We start from the raw sequence: 15,860 nt of genomic DNA on the forward strand, positions 1-15,860 counted from the left end.
CAGGAAGGAGCCCCCTGCACGAGCTGGCAGCTTGTAGCATTCATGAGCTGCTGCCTTTAGGATGGTCGCTTTGCTGCTGCTGGAGCATTGCAGGCTTCTAAATAGGAGTCAGTAAGAGAAAACAGGAGTCCCTGCCCCAGCGACCACAGGTACAAGCAACATCAAATAGCTGCAGTTAATCTGTTTAAGCACTGAATTCACTCTGGGGAAGCACACTGCCTATCAGATCATATGCCCTAATATGGAAAACAGCCTCCAAAAATGTTCTTCACAGCTCTGCTTTTCTCATTAGTGCACTGCGGGTAGTTTCTGAAAGCAAAACCTGTCCCAGCAAAATAGGCAACAGCATTCGCCTGTCCTTGTCCTTCCAGGACCAGACAGCAACCTGCTAAACCTCAGGATACGTGGTGGTTAAGAAGCTAGTAGTGAGCTGTTCCTTTATGGGTTTTGCTTCTTTCTTTCCTCAGATGATGGTTGTGATTGGTAATTTCCAGCACAGCTGCTTGAGTTGGCGCAGGTTGCTGTCGTTTAACCCAGCAGGCAGCTGAGTACCACAGAGCCCTTCACTGGTTCCCCTCCCCTGCCCAAGTGGGATGGGGCAGAGAACTGAAGAAAAAAAAAAAAGAGAGCACAAAAGGGCTGGTGATAAGTGGAGTGGGGCCAGGCAGCTCTCCTTGGGCCGAGGCCTGCGCCTGCTCGCCGCAGCCTGCCCTATCTTCCTGCCCTGGCTGCCCGGGGCTGGAGCTGGAGCTGCCCGGGGCAGAAAGCGAGAAGCCGGAGGAGCTGGGGGGGGGGAGAGCAGCGCTGCCCTGGCACCCCGAGGACGTCCCCTGGGCCTGGTCCCCAGGCTGGGGTGGCCGCTTCCCACTCTGCTCCTGGGGCTGACCTCCCCACCAAGGGGTTTGGGGCTGGGTGCCCAGCTTGCCAGCATGGCACGGTCCTGCACGCTGAAGCCCGGCCTGGGCCTTTCTGAGCAGCCCGGGAGCTGCAGCCCCTTGGCAGAGCCCGACCCTGCAGCCGTGGACCCAGGAGCCCCCAGTCCCCAGCGAGCCGTGCTGCCACGCGCTCCTCCTGCAGTGGGGCTGTGCCAGAAGGGCAATGCCCTGTGTCCTGACCCTGCGTACGGGCAGGGCTTCACTTTTGAGCGATGCCTGCGCATCCGGCACACACTTCCTCCTGCCCCAGCACCGGGCTGCACACAGGGACACGGGCAGGGAGGGCTGGGCCCCTGCTCCTGGCCCCTTCTAAAGCTGGGGGCTTCTGTGCTGGCCCTGCAGCAGCTGGACCCCCCCCACACCATGCTGCACTCTGTGGCTGTCTCTGTGCCTGCTGCTAACGTCAGGCTGTCTTCTCCTCCTCGTTCCCCTCACTGCCCAAGAAGCCGTGCAGGTCCCTAGAGCTCAGCCTTGGCTCCGAGCCCCGTTGGTAGCATCCCTGCTACTGCACAAAGCCACGATGCTATCGCCAGCAGTGCAGGTGGCCCAGCAGCTGCATGAGGTCGGTGCCGACGCCAGGTCCCTGAGTGGGGGAAACCGTCCCCCTTGTGCCCTGTGCCACCAGCCGCTGCAAGGGGCTGGAGATGTCCCTCCTGCACGTGGCAGGGCTAGCACAGAGACCAGATTCTCCCTGGAGACCCCCAGGCTTGTTCCAGGTGGGTCAAGGCTCCCCACCCCCCCGACAAAGGCTGAGTACTGGGGTGCTGAGGGAGGCCATGTTCTGAGGGAGGACCCTATTCTGGGGCCTCTCCTGTCCCCACGGGGACCTGCTCTCCTTGGGCACAGCCCCAACCCCAGCTCAGGGGGACACGGGTGATGTGCTGGCTGGCTCCCCTTGAGGACATCTGGGTGCTGAGCCCCAGTGGGGAGGCGGGGGGGGTGCATGACGCCAGAAGCGGAGCCGAGTCTCATATTTGGGCACGGAGCAGGTTATTGGAGGCTGGGCCCCGGCAGGCTGCAGATAACCCTCCTGATAGCGGCTCATAAGGTGCCTCCGCCGCCCCCATTGGCTCCTGCCAGCGGGGGCTGCCTATATATCCCCCTCCCCGCCGCGGGGCTGCGTCTGGCACTGGGGGCAGGATGGTGCCTGCCAGAGCACTGGGGCTGCTCCTCTGCGTGCAGCTCTGCGGGGGTGAGTGGTGGGGCTGGCCGTGGGGCAGGGGCTGGCCGTGGGGCAGTGGGCAAGCGGTGGGGCAGGGAGCAGCCGTGGGGCAGGCACCCCGCGGGCTCAGCAAGGTCCCTGGGGTTGCCCGCAGGCAGCGGGGAGCTGCGGCTGGTGGATGGCGGCGGGCGCTGCGCCGGCCGGGTGGAGGTAAAGCACGAGGGCGAGTGGGGCTCCGTCTGCAGCTACGACTTCGACTGGGACCACCACGGCGCCGGCGTGGTGTGCCGGCAGCTTGGCTGCGGTGCGGTGGCCCGGGCATCCCCGTACGCCCCGTTTGGGCAGGGCAAGGGACGCATCTGGCTGCACCCCTTCTTCTGCCGTGGCTCTGAGGCCACCTTGCAGGACTGTCCTCATTATGGCTGGGGCAAGCACTTCTGCGACCATGACCGGGACGTGGGCGTGACCTGCACAGGTGAGGCGGGGTGGTGGTACTGGGGATACCGTCCCGGGAACCCCCAGGACTGGACTGAGGTTGGTCCCTGGTGCAGAGGCGCTGGAGCTGCGTCTGGCGGCTGGCAGGGGACCCTGTGAGGGGAGAGTGGAGGTGAAGCTGCGTGGACACTGGGGCACGGTGGCAGATGACAAGTGGGATATGGAGGACGCCGAGGTGGTGTGCCAGCAGATGGGCTGTGGCTCGGCCGCTGGTGCCTACCACAGCTCCCTCTTTGGCCAAGCTGAGGGTCCTCTCAGCTTTGCTGTTGTCGACTGTAATGGCAATGAGAAGGCCTTATGGAGCTGTAACATTTTGGGCTGGGGACCCTATAAGAGTCCACATAAGTATGACACTGCTGTGGTCTGCCAAGGTGAGAGCTGGGGACATACAGTGCTGCAGGGAGCCCCCTCGTCCGCATCCGCCCCAAGAGCCCTCCTCTCCCGGCAGGGTTCTCCCGTCTGACTGGAGGGGATGGCGCCTGCTCGGGGCGGCTGGAGGTGCGGCAGGGCCGCGCCTGGGCCACCGTCTGCCACGGCCACGTGGACCTCAAGGCCGCCCAGGTGGTCTGCAGGGAGCTGGGCTGCGGCATGGCAGTGGCCGTCCCCGGTGCCGGCCATTTTGGGGCAGCAACGGGGCCGCTCTGGGACGGCGCCTTTGAGTGCAACGGCAGCGAGCCACTCCTCGCCAACTGCGCCCGGCGGCCGACCCACGGCCAGTCCTGTGCTGGCCCCGCTGCTATCGTCTGCTCACGTAAGTGCTGGAGCTGGGGGGCTGGGGTGGACCCTTGCAGAGTGGGGTGCCCAGTGGGTCCCTGGTCTGCTGCCCCCCCAGTGCCCTCCCTTCGCTGCAGCCTACACCGGTTTCCGTTTGGCGGATGGCGGCTCAGGCTGCTCCGGGCGGGTGGAGGTGGAGGAGCAGGGGACATGGGGAGCCCTGTGTGCCACCGCCTGGGACCTGCCCGACGCCCACGTCCTGTGCCGCCACCTGGGCTGCGGCCCCGCCGCCTCCCTGCCCCCAGGAGGCCATTTTGGGACGGGCACGGCGACGGGGCCGCTGCGGCACGATGCCCTGAGCTGCAGCGGGAGCGAGCGGCACCCGGGCGAGTGCCCCGTGGCGGTGCTGGGGGAGCCCGCCTGCCCCCCTGGCCATGCCGCCGCCGTCAACTGCTCAGGTGGGTGCAGGGGACGCGGGCACCCGTGGCAGGCGGGGAGCAGTGCCCGTCCCCATGGCATGGCCGGGCTCTTGCAGGCGCCGCTGAGCCCGTGCGGCTGCTGGACGGGGAGAGCCGGTGCAACGGGCGGCTGGAGGTGGCCACAAGCACCGGGGACTGGGCCCGTGTGACTGCGGGGCCTTGGGATGACCGAGCTGCCTCCGTGGCGTGCCGGCAGCTGGGCTGCGGTGTGCCAGAGAAGGTCTACGCTGTGCCGGCCGCCAGCTTGGGCCCTGTGGAGCTGCAGGAGCTGCGGTGTGCTGGCACCGAGGAGCGCCTGGCGCAGTGCAACGCCTCGGGGCCTGCCGCAGCGCCCAGCCACAGCCCCACAGAGGCGGCCGTTGCCTGCTCAGGTGAGTGCGCCGGGAAGGGCCGCGGGTGCCCAGCGGGTGCCCCCAGCCCCATCCTGGCCCTCCCGTGCAGGCAGCCTGCGGCTGAGGCTGGCGGGCGGCCCCGGGCGCTGCGCCGGCAGGGTGGAGGTGTACAGCGAGGGCACCTGGGGCACCGTCTGCCAGGATGCCTGGGACCTGCCACATGCCGACGTCGTGTGCCGCCAGCTGGGGTGCGGACGGGCCCTGGAGGCGCCCGGCTCTGAGCGCTTCGGGCCCGGCGTGGGGACGCTGTGGCCGGGTGCCGGGGGCTGCTCGGGGACGGAGGCGGCTCTCTGGGACTGCCCAGCCCCAGCACGGCATGGCTGCCACCGGGGCGGTGGTGCCGGTGCCGTGTGCTCAGGTGAGCACTGTGATCCCTGAGCTGGGGAGCAGTCCCCACTGCCCGTGGGGTGCGCGCTGCCCCACGAGGTGCCGTGACCCCGCTATCCCCTGTTGTTGCAGGGCTGCTGCGTCTGGCGGGGGGCAGCAGCAGCTGCAGCGGGCACCTGGAGGTGCTGCACGAGGGGACGTGGGGCCGCGTGTGCGCCAACAACACCAGCCCCGCCACAGCTGCCGTTGTCTGCCGCCAGCTGGGCTGTGGCACCGGGGGGAGGCTGGAGGCCGTCCCCGCACAGGGCTCTGTCCCCGCCTGGCTGGGCTGGGTGCAATGCCAGGAGGGGGCCCCCTCGCTCTGGCGCTGCACCTCGGCGCCGTGGCACCTGCAGTCCTGCGGCCCTGCCGGGGTCACCCACATCGCCTGTGACGAGGACACCGAGGGAACGAGCGGGGCCACCACAACTGCAGGTAGCAGCTGCCAGCACAGGGATGCTTGCACAGGTGGCTCTACCCGTGCTCATTCACCCCTGCCCCTGCTGCCGTGCGGATCCCAGCCTCACACTGCCCCTGGCCATCCCTGCAGGTGTCACCAGCAGCGTTGCCCCACTGACAGCAGTGTCGGGGAGTGTGACTGTGCCCACGGTCCTGTGCGTGCTCCTGGGGACGTTGCTGGGCCTGGCCCTGGCAGCCCTGGCTGTGCAGGCACACCGCGCACGGGTGCAGCGCCGAGGTGGGTGCTACTTTGGGAGTCTCCATGGGGCTGTGGGGAACAGTGGATCATGCCTTTGCCACGTGTACTTCCTTGCAGACCCTGTCAAAGCCACGGACGTTGGCTCTGAGGCCGTGTACGAGGAGCTGGATTACAGCCTGATGCCTGAGTACCAGGAGGTGCCCAGCAACACAGGTGGGAGCATTGTTGTCCCCGGGGCTTGGGGCTGTCTCCATCCCAGGCCGAGCACCTAACGCCCCATTCACCACCTCAGGCTCCCTGTTGAAGGGCTCAGGCATGAATCTGACGATAAACAGCAGGGATGGCAATGAGGAGGAGAACGACACAGGGGCGGCCCCAGGTAGGGGAAGTGGAACTCGGCATGGACTGGAAGGCACAGGGGACCCAAGGAGAAGGGTCATGGCCAAGCAGTGGTGCTGGGGAGGTGAGGGGATGTGGCCCTTGTGGCTGCATCCTCAGCCCCGCCCCCTCCATGCCTGGCACAGCCCCCCCAGTCCAGTCCAGGCACAGCCCCCTGGATGGCTACGACGATGCTGCAGCCGTGCCGGAGGAGTCACCCGCTCCCCACAGCGGGGACGCCCCGGCGCAGTGCCACGGGGACACGGGCTATGACGACGTTGATGTCAGCACCCTGGGGACAGTGCCGTGAGGAGAGCCTGGGGACATGGCTGCAAGAGGGGGCTCCGGCCCCAGAGACGGGTGGCCATGCCCATGGGGGGGCACCCGTCCCTGCGCAGCCCTCAGCATGCTGCAGAAACAGCTCCTTATGCCCACCCGCACCCGTGGCCCAACGTCATGCCAGGGTCCTTGTGAAGTTTTTCAGCATGGCCTTTCCCTGCACAGCACTCTTTCTGATTAAAGTCCCCAAGTGCTTGGAACCTCACTCCCAGCACCGGTGCCTCTCTCTCTCCTGGGCCCGTCGTCTGTCCCTCGGGGCCACAGGGCAGAGCTGGGCCCTCAGGCACATCCCCATGGCTCTGGGCATGCAGGAAGGATGGGGAAGAGCCCAGGGCCTGGCCCCGGGGCCTTCCATTGGCCCCAGAGATGCACGCTCTCCCAGCCAGGAGAACAGGCCTAGGGAATGGCATGGCAAGTCCCAGGGACACTTCCCCTGCTCCAGCACCCACAGCGCCACCTGCCCGGGGCACGGCGAGGGGATCATGTGCACCCTCAGCAAGCCAGCAGAGGTCATCAAGGTGGACAGGAGTGTTGATGTGCCTGAGGGCAGGAAGGCTCTAAAGAGTGACCTGGATAGGCTGGACCGATGGGCCGAGGCCAACTGTACGAGGTTCAAGGCCAAGTGCCGCGTCCTGCACTTGGGGCACAACAACCCCATGCAAGGCTGCAGGCTGGCTTCAGTGGCTGGAAAGCTGCCAGGCAGGAAGGGAGCTGGGGGGATTGGTGGGCAGGCGGCTGAACAGGAGCCAGCGGTGTGCTGACGTGGCCAAGAGGGCCAACAGCCTCCTGGCTAGTATCAGAACTGGTGTGGCCAGCAGGGCGAGGGAAGTGATTGTCCCTCTGTACTCGTCCCTGTTGAGGCTACACCTTGAGTACTGTGTTCAGCTCTAGGGCCCCCACTACAAGAAGGACATGGACCGGTCCAGAGGAGGCCATGAGGGTGATCAGAGGGCTGGAGCAGCTCTCCTCTGCAGACAGGCTGAGAGAGTTGGGGTTGTTCAGCCTGAAGAAGAGAAGGCTCCGGGGAGACCTTCCAGTGGCTTTCCACTACTTAAAGGGGACTACAGGAAAGCTGGGGAAGGACTCTTCATCAGAGACTCTGCATCATGGCCTCTCATCCCTGCAGGGAGGCAACAGCGCCTCCCACTTGAGTGTTATCAGCAAACTTGCTGAGGATGCATTCCATTCCTGCATCCGGATCATGGATGAAAATGTTGAACGGGACTGGCCCTAGAGCTGAGCTCTGGGGAACAGCGCTAGTTACTGGCCACCAAACATCTGGAGAAGCAAGCGCATTCCCCAGAGATGGTTAAGAGTCTAGAGGAGAAGACGTGTGAGGAGCAGCTGAGGTCCCTTGGTTTGTTCAGCCCACACAGAGCAGGCTGAGGGGAGGCCTCATGGCGGCCTGCAGCTCCCTCACGAGGGGAGCGGAGGGGCAGGCGCTGAGCTCTGCTCTCTGGGGACAGCGACAGGACCCGAGGGAACGGCATGGAGCTGGGACAGGGGAGGGTCAGGCTGGGTGTTAGGGAAAGGTTCTGCACTCAGAGGGTGGTTGGGCACTGGGACAGGCTCCCCAGGGACATGGTCATAGCACCGAGCCTGCTGCAGTTCAAGAAGCCTTTGGACAACATTCTCAGACACATGGTCTGATTTTTGGGTGGTCCTTTGAGGACCCAGGAGTTGGACTTGATGATCTCTGTGGGTCCCTTCCAACTCGGCACATTCCATGATTCTGTGATTCTTCCTCCTGTTCTTGTGATGGCCCTGCTTTGGAGTAGCCTGCCTCATCCTCTTCCTCCTCCTCCTCCTTCTCAGTAGGAGTTTCTGCCCTTACTAAACGAGGTGACTTTGGCATCCATTGTTTCGTCTTGTGGACAGAGGTGACTGAGAGAGGCATGGGTTGGTTCTCGGGCCCAGCCGCAGGGCCTGTCGCAGGGGCTGGCATGGCTGCATGTTGTAGTGATTTCTGTCTCTTTGGAATTGCCAGGGTGATGGCCCACCTTTCTCAAACATTTAACTAGGGTTTTAGGATTCTGCACCTGTTCAGGGCAGAAGTTCCCAAGCACTGGAGGTGCTTTTATATATATATATATATATATGTATGTGTAAGTGTATGTGTGCAGATAAATAGCCAGTGATATAGCGCCTGTCAGGCTGAAGTTAACACACGTGAAGATATAAGAGTATGTCATAAAAAGATTGATTTTTTTTTTTACACTAGGCTTTCTGATATGCCTACGGGAGTTTTGCGTAAAAACCCAAAGGAAAGCAAATGCCATTTCTCAAAAACTGAAGAAGAAGGAATATTAATTATGTTAATTAAACTGAAATACATTTTACATTTTCAAATATTTATATCTGAAGACAGCGGCAGAGAGGGCCGGGCTCTGCTGTGGTGGTTTTACCATGCTACGCAGCTGAGCTCCACCAAAACCGCTCTCTCACTCGCCCTCCTTGATGACAATAGGGGAGATAATATGATGGAAAGGGCTCAAGGGTTGAGTTAAGGACAGGGAGATTGCTCACCAGTTACGGCATGGGCAATACAGACTCAGTGTAGAGAGATTAATATAATTTCTTTCCAATCATTAGCAGACTAGAAGAGTGAGGAACTAAAAGCAAGCTAAAAACACCTTCCCCCATCCACCCTCTTCTACATCCTCCCCCGATCGGTGCAGGGGAACAGGCAATGGGGGCTGCGGTCAGTCCCTGATGCTTCGTCTCTGCCACTCCTTCACGGTCATTCTCTGCCCCTGCTCCATGTGCGTCCCTCCCACGGGATGCCGTCCTTCCCGAACTGAGCCTGCGGGGCCTGCCCACAGGCAGCAGCTCTTCAAGAACTGCTCCAACATGGCTCCGTGCCTGGAGCATCCTTGCTGTTGCTTGTGGCCCCACCAACACCACCCCAGCAGCCCTTCCCTTGGGGTCAGCTGGTGGCAGCTTTGGCTGTCTGTTTGGGTGGCATCCCTGCCTATGGCAGGGGGTTGGAGTTAGATGCTCTTTTAGGTTTGACGTCAGGAGAAACTTCTTCCTTGTAAGGGTAGTGAACCACTGGAAGAGGTTGCCAGGAGAAGTTGTGGATACCCCGTTCCTGGAGGTGTTCAAGGCCAGACTGGAGGGGGCCTTGGCCAACCTGACCTAGTCGGTGGCATCCCTGCCTATTGAAGGGTGTTGGAGTTAGGTGATCTTTAACACCACCTCCAACCCAAGCCACTCTTTGATTCTCTCCAGCACCCAGAGCAGAGCTCACATGCAGTCGGAGGCCGGAGGTAAGGGCATTGCGAGCCAGGAGCAGCAAAGTGGCCAGCTCTTACCCCATCTGCAAGGGCCCTGATGGCCCCACTCTGCTTCATCGTGTCCCTGCAGCTGGCTGCCTGTGTGCGTGTGCTGCACGTGGGCACTTCTTTGTGTTTATGGAGAGAGTCAGAGCGAGCACAAGAGAGCTGTCAGACACCTTCTGCGTCTGCAGGAGCAGAGCACAACAGCGAAGGCAGATCCTGCGCGCCTCCTGCGTGCACAGAGAGGTCTTTGGGACTGCTGAGAACGGCCCGACAGGAGGCCGGGAAGGAGCCCCCTGCACGAGCTGGCAGCTTGTAGCATTCATGAGCTGCTGCCTTTAGGATGGTCGCTTTGCTGCTGCTGGAGCATTGCAGGCTTCTAAATAGGAGTCAGTAAGAGAAACCAGGAGTCCCTGCCCCAGCGACCGCAGGTACAAGCAACATCAAATAGCTGCAGTTAATCTGTTTAAGCACTGAATTCACTCTGGGGAAGCACACTGCCTATCAGATCATATGCCCTAATATGGAAAGCAGCCTTCAAAAATGCTCTTCACAGCTCTGCTTTTCTCATTAGTGCACTGCGGGTAGTTTCTGAAAGCAAAACCTGTCCCAGCAAAATAGGCAACAGCATTCACCTGTCCTTGTCCTTCCTGGACCAGACAGCAACCTGCTAAACCTCAGGATACGTGGTGGTTAAGAAGCTGGTAGTGAGCTGTTCCTTTATGGGTTTTGCTTCTTCCTTTTCTCAGATGATGGTTGTGATTGGTAATTTCCAGCACAGCTGCTTGAGTTGGCGCAGGTTGCTGTCGTTTAACCCAGCAGGCAGCTGAGTACCACAGAGCCCTTCACTGGCTCCCCTCCCCTGCCCAAGTGGGATGGGGCAGAGAACTCAGAAAAATAAATAAATACATAAAACAGAGGGCATGAAAGGGCTGGTGGTGTGTGGAGCAGATCTGGGCAGCACTCCTTGGGCCGAGGCATGTGCCTGCTTGCCGCAGCCTGTCCTATCTTCCTGCCCTGGCTGCCCGGGGCTGGAGCTGGAGCTGCCTGGGGCAGAAAGCGAGAAGCGGAAGGAGCTCGGGGGGGAGAGCAGCGCTGCTCTGGCACCCCGAGGACATCACCTGGGCCTGGACCCCAGGCTGGGGCGGCAGCTTCCCACTCTGCTCCTGGGGCTGACCTCCCCACCAGGGGGTTTGGGGCTGGGTGCCCAGCTTGCCGGCACGGCAAGGTCCTGCACGCTGAAGCCTGGCCCGGGCCTTTCTGAGCAGCCCGGGAGCTGCAGCCCCTTGGCAGAGCCCGTCCCTGCAGCCGTGGACCCAGGAGCCCCCGGTCCCCAGCGAGCCGTGCTGCCACGCGCTCCTCCTGCAGTGGGGCTGTGCCAGAAGGGCAATGCCCTGTGTCCCGGCCCTGCGTACGGGCAGGGCTTCGCTTTTGAGCAGCACCTGCACATCCGGCACACACTTCCTCCTGCCCCAGCACCGGGCTGCACACAGGGACACGGGCAGGGAGGGCTGGGCCCCTGCTCCTGGCCCCTTCTAAAGCTGGGGGCTTTTGTGCTGGCCCTGCAGCAGCTGGACCCCCCGCACCAAGCTCTGTGGCTGTCCCTGTGCCTGCTGCTAGGGTCAGACTGCCTCCTCCTCCTCCTCCTCCCACTTTGGGGCTCCTTCTTTCTGCCCCCAGAGCATGTATCACATGGACTGTCTGCTATCAATGCTGAAGCTCAGTCCCCAAGAAGCTGTGCGGGTCCCTAGGGCTCAGCCTCGGCTCCGAGCCCCGTTGGTAGCATCCCCGCTGCTGCACAAAGCCACGATGCTATCGCCAGCAGTGCAGGTGGCCCAGCAGCTGCGTGCGGTCAGTGCCGACGCCAGGTCCCCGAGTGGGGGAAACCGTCCCCCTTCTGCCCTGTGCCACCAGCCGCTGCAAGGGGCTGGAGATGTCCCTCCTGCACGTGTCAGGGCCAGAACAGAGACCAGATTTTCCCCGGTGACCCCCAGGCTTGTTCCAGGTGGGTCAAGGCTTCCCCAACCCCCGACAAAGGCTGAGTACTGGGGTGCTGAGGGAGGCCATGTTCTGAGGCAGGACCCTATTCTGGGGCCTCTCCTTTCCCCACGGGGACCTGCTCTCCTTAGGCACAGCCCCAACCCCAGCTCAGGGGGACACGGGTGATGTGCTGGCTGGCTCCCCTTGAGGACATCTGGGTGCTGAGCCCCAGTGGGGAGGCGGGGGGGGTGCATGACGCCAGAAGCGGAGCCGAGTCTCATATTTGGGCACGGAGCAGGTTATTGGAGGCTGGGCCCCGGCAGGCAGCAGATAACCCTCCTGATAGCGGCTCACAAGGTGCCTCCGCCGCCCCCATTGGCTCCTGCCAGCGGGGGCTGCCTATATATCCCCCTCCCCGCCGCGGGGCTGCGTCTGGCACTGGGGGCAGGATGGTGCCTGCCAGAGCACTGGGGCTGCTCCTCTGCGTGCAGCTCTGCGGGGGTGAGTGGTGGGGCTGGCCGTGGGGCAGGGGCTGGCCGTGGGGCAGTGGGCAAGCGGTGGGGCAGGGAGCAGCCGTGGGGCAGGCACCCCGCGGGCTCAGCAAGGCCCCTGGGGTTGCCCGCAGGCAGCGGGGAGCTGCGGCTGGTGGATGGCGGCGGGCGCTGCGCCGGCCGGGTGGAGGTGAAGCACGAGGGCGAGTGGGGCTCCGTCTGCAGCTACGACTTCGACTGGGACCACCGCGGCGCCGGCGTGGTGTGCCGGCAGCTGGGCTGCGGTGCGGTGGCCCGGACATCCCCGTACGCCCCGTTTGGGCAGGGCAAGGGACGCATCTGGCTGCATCCAATCTTCTGTCTTGGGACAGAAGCCACCTTGGAGGAGTGCCTCCACTTTGGCTGGGGCAAACACTTCTGCGGCCACGAGTGGGATGTGGGCGTGACCTGCACAGGTGAGGAGGGGTGGTGGTGCTGGGGATGCCGTGCTGGGACCCCCAGGACTGGACTGAGGCTGGTGCCTGGTACAGAGGCGGTGGAGCTGCGTCTGGCGGCTGGCAGGGGACCCTGTGAGGGGAGAGTGGAGGTGAAGCTGCGGGGACGCTGGGGCACGGTGGCGGACTATCCATGGGACATGGAGGACGCCGAGGTGGTGTGCCAGCAGATGGGCTGTGGCTCGGCCGCTGGTGCCTACCACAGCTCCCTCTTTGGCCAAGCGGAAGGTCCCATCAGCTTAGCCTTTATCAACTGTACCGGAAACGAGAAGGCCCTTTGGGACTGCAAGATTCAGGGTTGGGGACCATATACCAGAATTACAAAATACAACAGGGCTGTGGTCTGCCAAGGTGAGTGCTGGGGACATGCGGTGCTGCAGGGAGCCCCCTCGTCCGCATCCGCCCCAGGAGCCCTCCTCTCCCGGCAGGGTTCTCCCGTCTGACTGGAGGGGACGGCGCCTGCTCGGGGCGGCTGGAGGTGCGGCAGGGCCGCGCCTGGGCCACCGTCTGCCACGGCCACGTGGACCTCAAGGCCGCCCAGGTGGTCTGCAGGGAGCTGGGCTGCGGCATGGCAGTGGCCGTCCCCGGTGCCGGCCATTTTGGGGCAGCAACGGGGCCGCTCTGGGACGGCGCCTTTGAGTGCAACGGCAGCGAGCCACTCCTCGCCAACTGCGCCCGGCGGCCGACCCACGGCCAGTCCTGTGCTGGCCCCGCTGCTATCGTCTGCTCACGTAAGTGCTGGGGCTGGGGGGCTGGGGTGGACCCTTGCAGAGTGATGTGCCCAGTGGGTCCCTGCTCTGCTGCCCCCTTAGCGCCCTCTCTCCACCGCAGCCTACACCGGTTTCCGTTTGGCGGATGGCGGCTCGGGCTGCGCCGGGCGGGTGGAGGTGGAGGAGCAGGGGACATGGGGACCCCTCTGTGCCACCGCCTGGGACCTGCCCGACGCCCACGTCCTGTGCCGCCACCTGGGCTGTGGCCCCGCCGCCTCCCTGCCCCCAGGAGGCCATTTTGGGACGGGCACGGCGACGGGGCCGCTGCGGCACGATGCCCTGAGCTGCAGCGGGAGCGAGCGGCACCCGGGCGAGTGCCCCGTGGTGGTGCTGGGGGAGCCCGCCTGCCCCCCTGGCCATGCCGCCGCCGTCAACTGCTCAGGTGGGTGCAGGGGACGCGGGCACCCGTGGCAGGCGGGGAGCAGTGCCCGTCCCCACGGCATGGCCGGGCTCTTGCAGGCGCCGCTGAGCCCCTGCGGCTGCTGGACGGGGAGAGCCGGTGCGACGGGCGGCTGGAGGTGGCCACAAGCACCGGGGACTGGGCCCGTGTGACTGCGGGGCTGTGGGATGACCGAGCTGCCTCCGTGGCGTGCCGGCAGCTGGGCTGCGGTGTGCCAGAGAAGGTCTACGCTGTGCCGGCCGCCAGCTTGGGCCCTGTGGAGCTGCAGGAGCTGCGGTGTGCTGGCACCGAGGAGCGCCTGGCGCAGTGCAACGCCTCGGGGCCTGCCGCAGCGCCCAGCCACAGCCCCACAGAGGCGGCCGTTGCCTGCTCAGGTGAGTGCGCCGGGAAGGGCCGCGGGTGCCCAGCGGGTGCCCCCAGCCCCATCCTGGCCCTCCCGTGCAGGCAGCCGGTGGCTGAGGCTGGCGGGCGGCCCCGGGCGCTGCGCCGGCAGGGTGGAGGTGTACAGCGAGGGCACCTGGGGCACCGTCTGCCAGGACGCCTGGGACCTGCCACATGCCGACGTCGTGTGCCGCCAGCTGGGGTGCGGACGGGCCCTGGAGGCGCCCGGCTCTGAGCGCTTCGGGCCCGGCGTGGGGACGCTGTGGCCGGGTGCCGGGGGCTGCTCGGGGACGGAGGCGGCTCTCTGGGACTGCCCAGCCCCAGCACAGCGTGTCTGCCGCCGGGGCGGTGGTGCCGGTGCCGTCTGCTCAGGTGAGCACTGTGATCCCTGAGCTGGGGAGCAGTCCCCACTGCCCGTGGGGTGCGCGCTGCCCCGTGAGGTGCCGTGACCCCGCTGTCCCCTGTTGTTGCAGGGCTGCTGCGTCTGGCGGGGGGCAGCAGCAGCTGCAGCGGGCACCTGGAGGTGCTGCACGAGGGGACGTGGGGCCGCGTGTGCGCCAACGACACCAGCCCCGCCACAGCTGCCGTTGTCTGCCGCCAGCTGGGCTGTGGCACCAGGGGGAGGCTGGAGGCCGTCCCCGCACAGGGCTCGGTCCCCGCCTGGCTGGGCTGGGTGCAATGCCAGGAGGGGGTCCCCTCGCTCTGGCGCTGCCCCTCGGCACTCTGGCACCTGCAGTCCTGCGGCCCCGCTGGGGTCACCCACATCGCCTGTGACGAGGACACCGAGGGAACGAGCGGGGCCACCACAACTGCAGGTAGCCGCTGCCAGCACGGGGATGCTTGCACAGGTGGCTCTGCCCGTGCCCACTGACCCCTGCTCCTGCTGCCATGCGGATCCCAGCCTCACACTGCCCCTGGCCATCCCTGCAGGTGTCACCAGCAGCGTTGCCCCACTGACAGCAGTGTCAGGGAGCGTGCCTGTGCCCACGGTCCTGTGCGTGCTCCTGGGGACGTTGCTGGGCCTGGCCCTGGCAGCCCTGGCTGTGCAGGCACACCGCACACGGGTGCAACGCCGAGGTGGGCACTGCCTTGGGGGTTCCCCTGGGATCATAGAGGATAGAGGCGGATGCCGATGCAATGCTACTGCCTTTCAGGCCCCATCAGAGCCACGGATCCTGGCTCTGAGGCCGTGTACGAAGAGCTGGATTACAGCCTGATGCCCGAGTACCAGGAGGTGCCCAGTCACACAGGTGGGAGCATGGTCTTCCCCGGGGCCTGGGGCTGTCCCATCCCTGGACAAGCACCCAGTGCCCTCTTCTCCACTGCAGGCTCCCAGTCCAAGGGCTCAGGCATGAAGTTGCAAAATGAGAACTGGGATAGCAATAAGGAGGAGCACAACCCGAGGGAGGTCCCAGGTAGGGGAAGGGGCACTCAGCAAAGACAGGAAGGCACAGGGGACCGAGGAGAGGGGCCGTGGCCAAGCAGTGGTGCTGGGGAGCTGAGGAAGTGTGGCCCTTGCAGCTGCGTCCTCAGCCCCGGCCCCTCCATGCCTGGTGCAGCCCCCCAGGCCCAGCCTGGGCACAGCCTCCCGGATGGCTACGACGATGCTGCGGCTGTGCCGGAGGAGGCCCCCGCTCCCCACGGCGGGGACACCCCGGCGCACTCCCATGGGGACACGGGCTATGATGACGTTGATGTCAGCACCCTGGGGACAGCGCCGTGAGGCGAGCCTGGGGACATGGCTGCAAGAGGGGGCTCTGGCCCCAGGGACGGGTGGCCCTGCCCATGGGGGGGCACCCATCCCTGCACAGCCCTCAGCACGCTGCAGAAACGGCTCCATCGGCCCACCCACACCCGTGACCCAACATCATACCAGGGTCCTTGTGAAGTTTTTCAGCATGGCCTTTCCCTGCGCAGCGGTCTTTCTGATTAAAGCCCTCAAGTGCTTGGAACCTCACTCCCAGCACCGGTGCCTCTCTCTCTCCTGGGTCCATCTTCTGTCACTTTGTCCCATGGGGCAGAGCTGGGCCCGCAGGCCCATAGCTTTGGGCATGCGGGAAGGACAGGGAAGAGCCCAGGGCCTGGGCCCGGGGCCTTCCTTTGGCCCCAGAGCTGCACACTCTCCCCGCCTGGAGAACAGGCTGAGGG

At 64.7% G+C, this 15,860-nt stretch overlaps 2 protein-coding genes across 5 annotated transcripts; both read left to right on the forward strand.

The window, feature by feature from the left end:
• Positions 1-1,752: 1,752 nt before the first annotated feature.
• LOC125181887 (antigen WC1.1-like) lies at positions 1,753-6,094 on the forward strand. 4 transcript variants are annotated; one of them, XM_066998819.1, is made up of 12 exons: positions 1,927-2,127; positions 2,252-2,572; positions 2,649-2,963; positions 3,041-3,343; positions 3,444-3,764; positions 3,842-4,156; positions 4,227-4,535; positions 4,637-4,978; positions 5,094-5,240; positions 5,319-5,414; positions 5,494-5,580; positions 5,726-6,094. In XM_066998819.1, exons 1-12 carry the CDS (start codon positions 2,076-2,078, stop codon positions 5,887-5,889), a joined length of 2,772 nt encoding a protein of 923 aa, XP_066854920.1. In that variant the 5' UTR covers positions 1,927-2,075; the 3' UTR covers positions 5,890-6,094. The 4 variants fall into 4 exon arrangements, with proteins under 4 accessions (XP_066854916.1, XP_066854918.1, XP_066854920.1 ...); XM_066998817.1 differs by having other exon boundaries at positions 1,754-2,572; XM_066998818.1 differs by having other exon boundaries at positions 5,494-6,094.
• A 5,479-nt stretch (positions 6,095-11,573) lies between these two features.
• Positions 11,574-15,649, forward strand: LOC136791026 (antigen WC1.1-like). Its single transcript, XM_066998901.1, has 12 exons — positions 11,574-11,677; positions 11,802-12,122; positions 12,198-12,512; positions 12,590-12,892; positions 12,993-13,313; positions 13,391-13,705; positions 13,776-14,084; positions 14,186-14,527; positions 14,643-14,789; positions 14,867-14,962; positions 15,041-15,127; positions 15,272-15,649. Exons 1-12 carry the CDS (start codon positions 11,626-11,628, stop codon positions 15,433-15,435), a joined length of 2,772 nt encoding a protein of 923 aa, XP_066855002.1. The 5' UTR covers positions 11,574-11,625; the 3' UTR covers positions 15,436-15,649.
• The last annotated feature ends 211 nt before the right edge of the window (positions 15,650-15,860 follow it).

This window comes from Anser cygnoides, chromosome 5 (genome assembly GCF_040182565.1).
Source record: "Anser cygnoides isolate HZ-2024a breed goose chromosome 5, Taihu_goose_T2T_genome, whole genome shotgun sequence".
Taxonomy (NCBI): domain Eukaryota; kingdom Metazoa; phylum Chordata; class Aves; order Anseriformes; family Anatidae; genus Anser; species Anser cygnoides.

Coding starts and splice junctions, on each gene's coding strand:
- LOC125181887 (XM_066998815.1), top strand. CDS start 1,879: ATGACGCCAGAAGCGGAGCCGAGTCTCATATTTGGGCACGGAGCAGGT. Junction 2,573..2,648: donor CGTGGGCGTGACCTGCACAG/GTGAGGCGGGGT, acceptor TCCCTGGTGCAG/AGGCGCTGGAGCTGCGTCTG. Junction 4,536..4,636: donor TGCCGGTGCCGTGTGCTCAG/GTGAGCACTGTG, acceptor CTGTTGTTGCAG/GGCTGCTGCGTCTGGCGGGG.
- LOC136791026 (XM_066998901.1), top strand. CDS start 11,626: ATGGTGCCTGCCAGAGCACTGGGGCTGCTCCTCTGCGTGCAGCTCTGC. Junction 14,528..14,642: donor CGGGGCCACCACAACTGCAG/GTAGCCGCTGCC, acceptor CCATCCCTGCAG/GTGTCACCAGCAGCGTTGCC. Junction 14,963..15,040: donor GGAGGTGCCCAGTCACACAG/GTGGGAGCATGG, acceptor TCTCCACTGCAG/GCTCCCAGTCCAAGGGCTCA.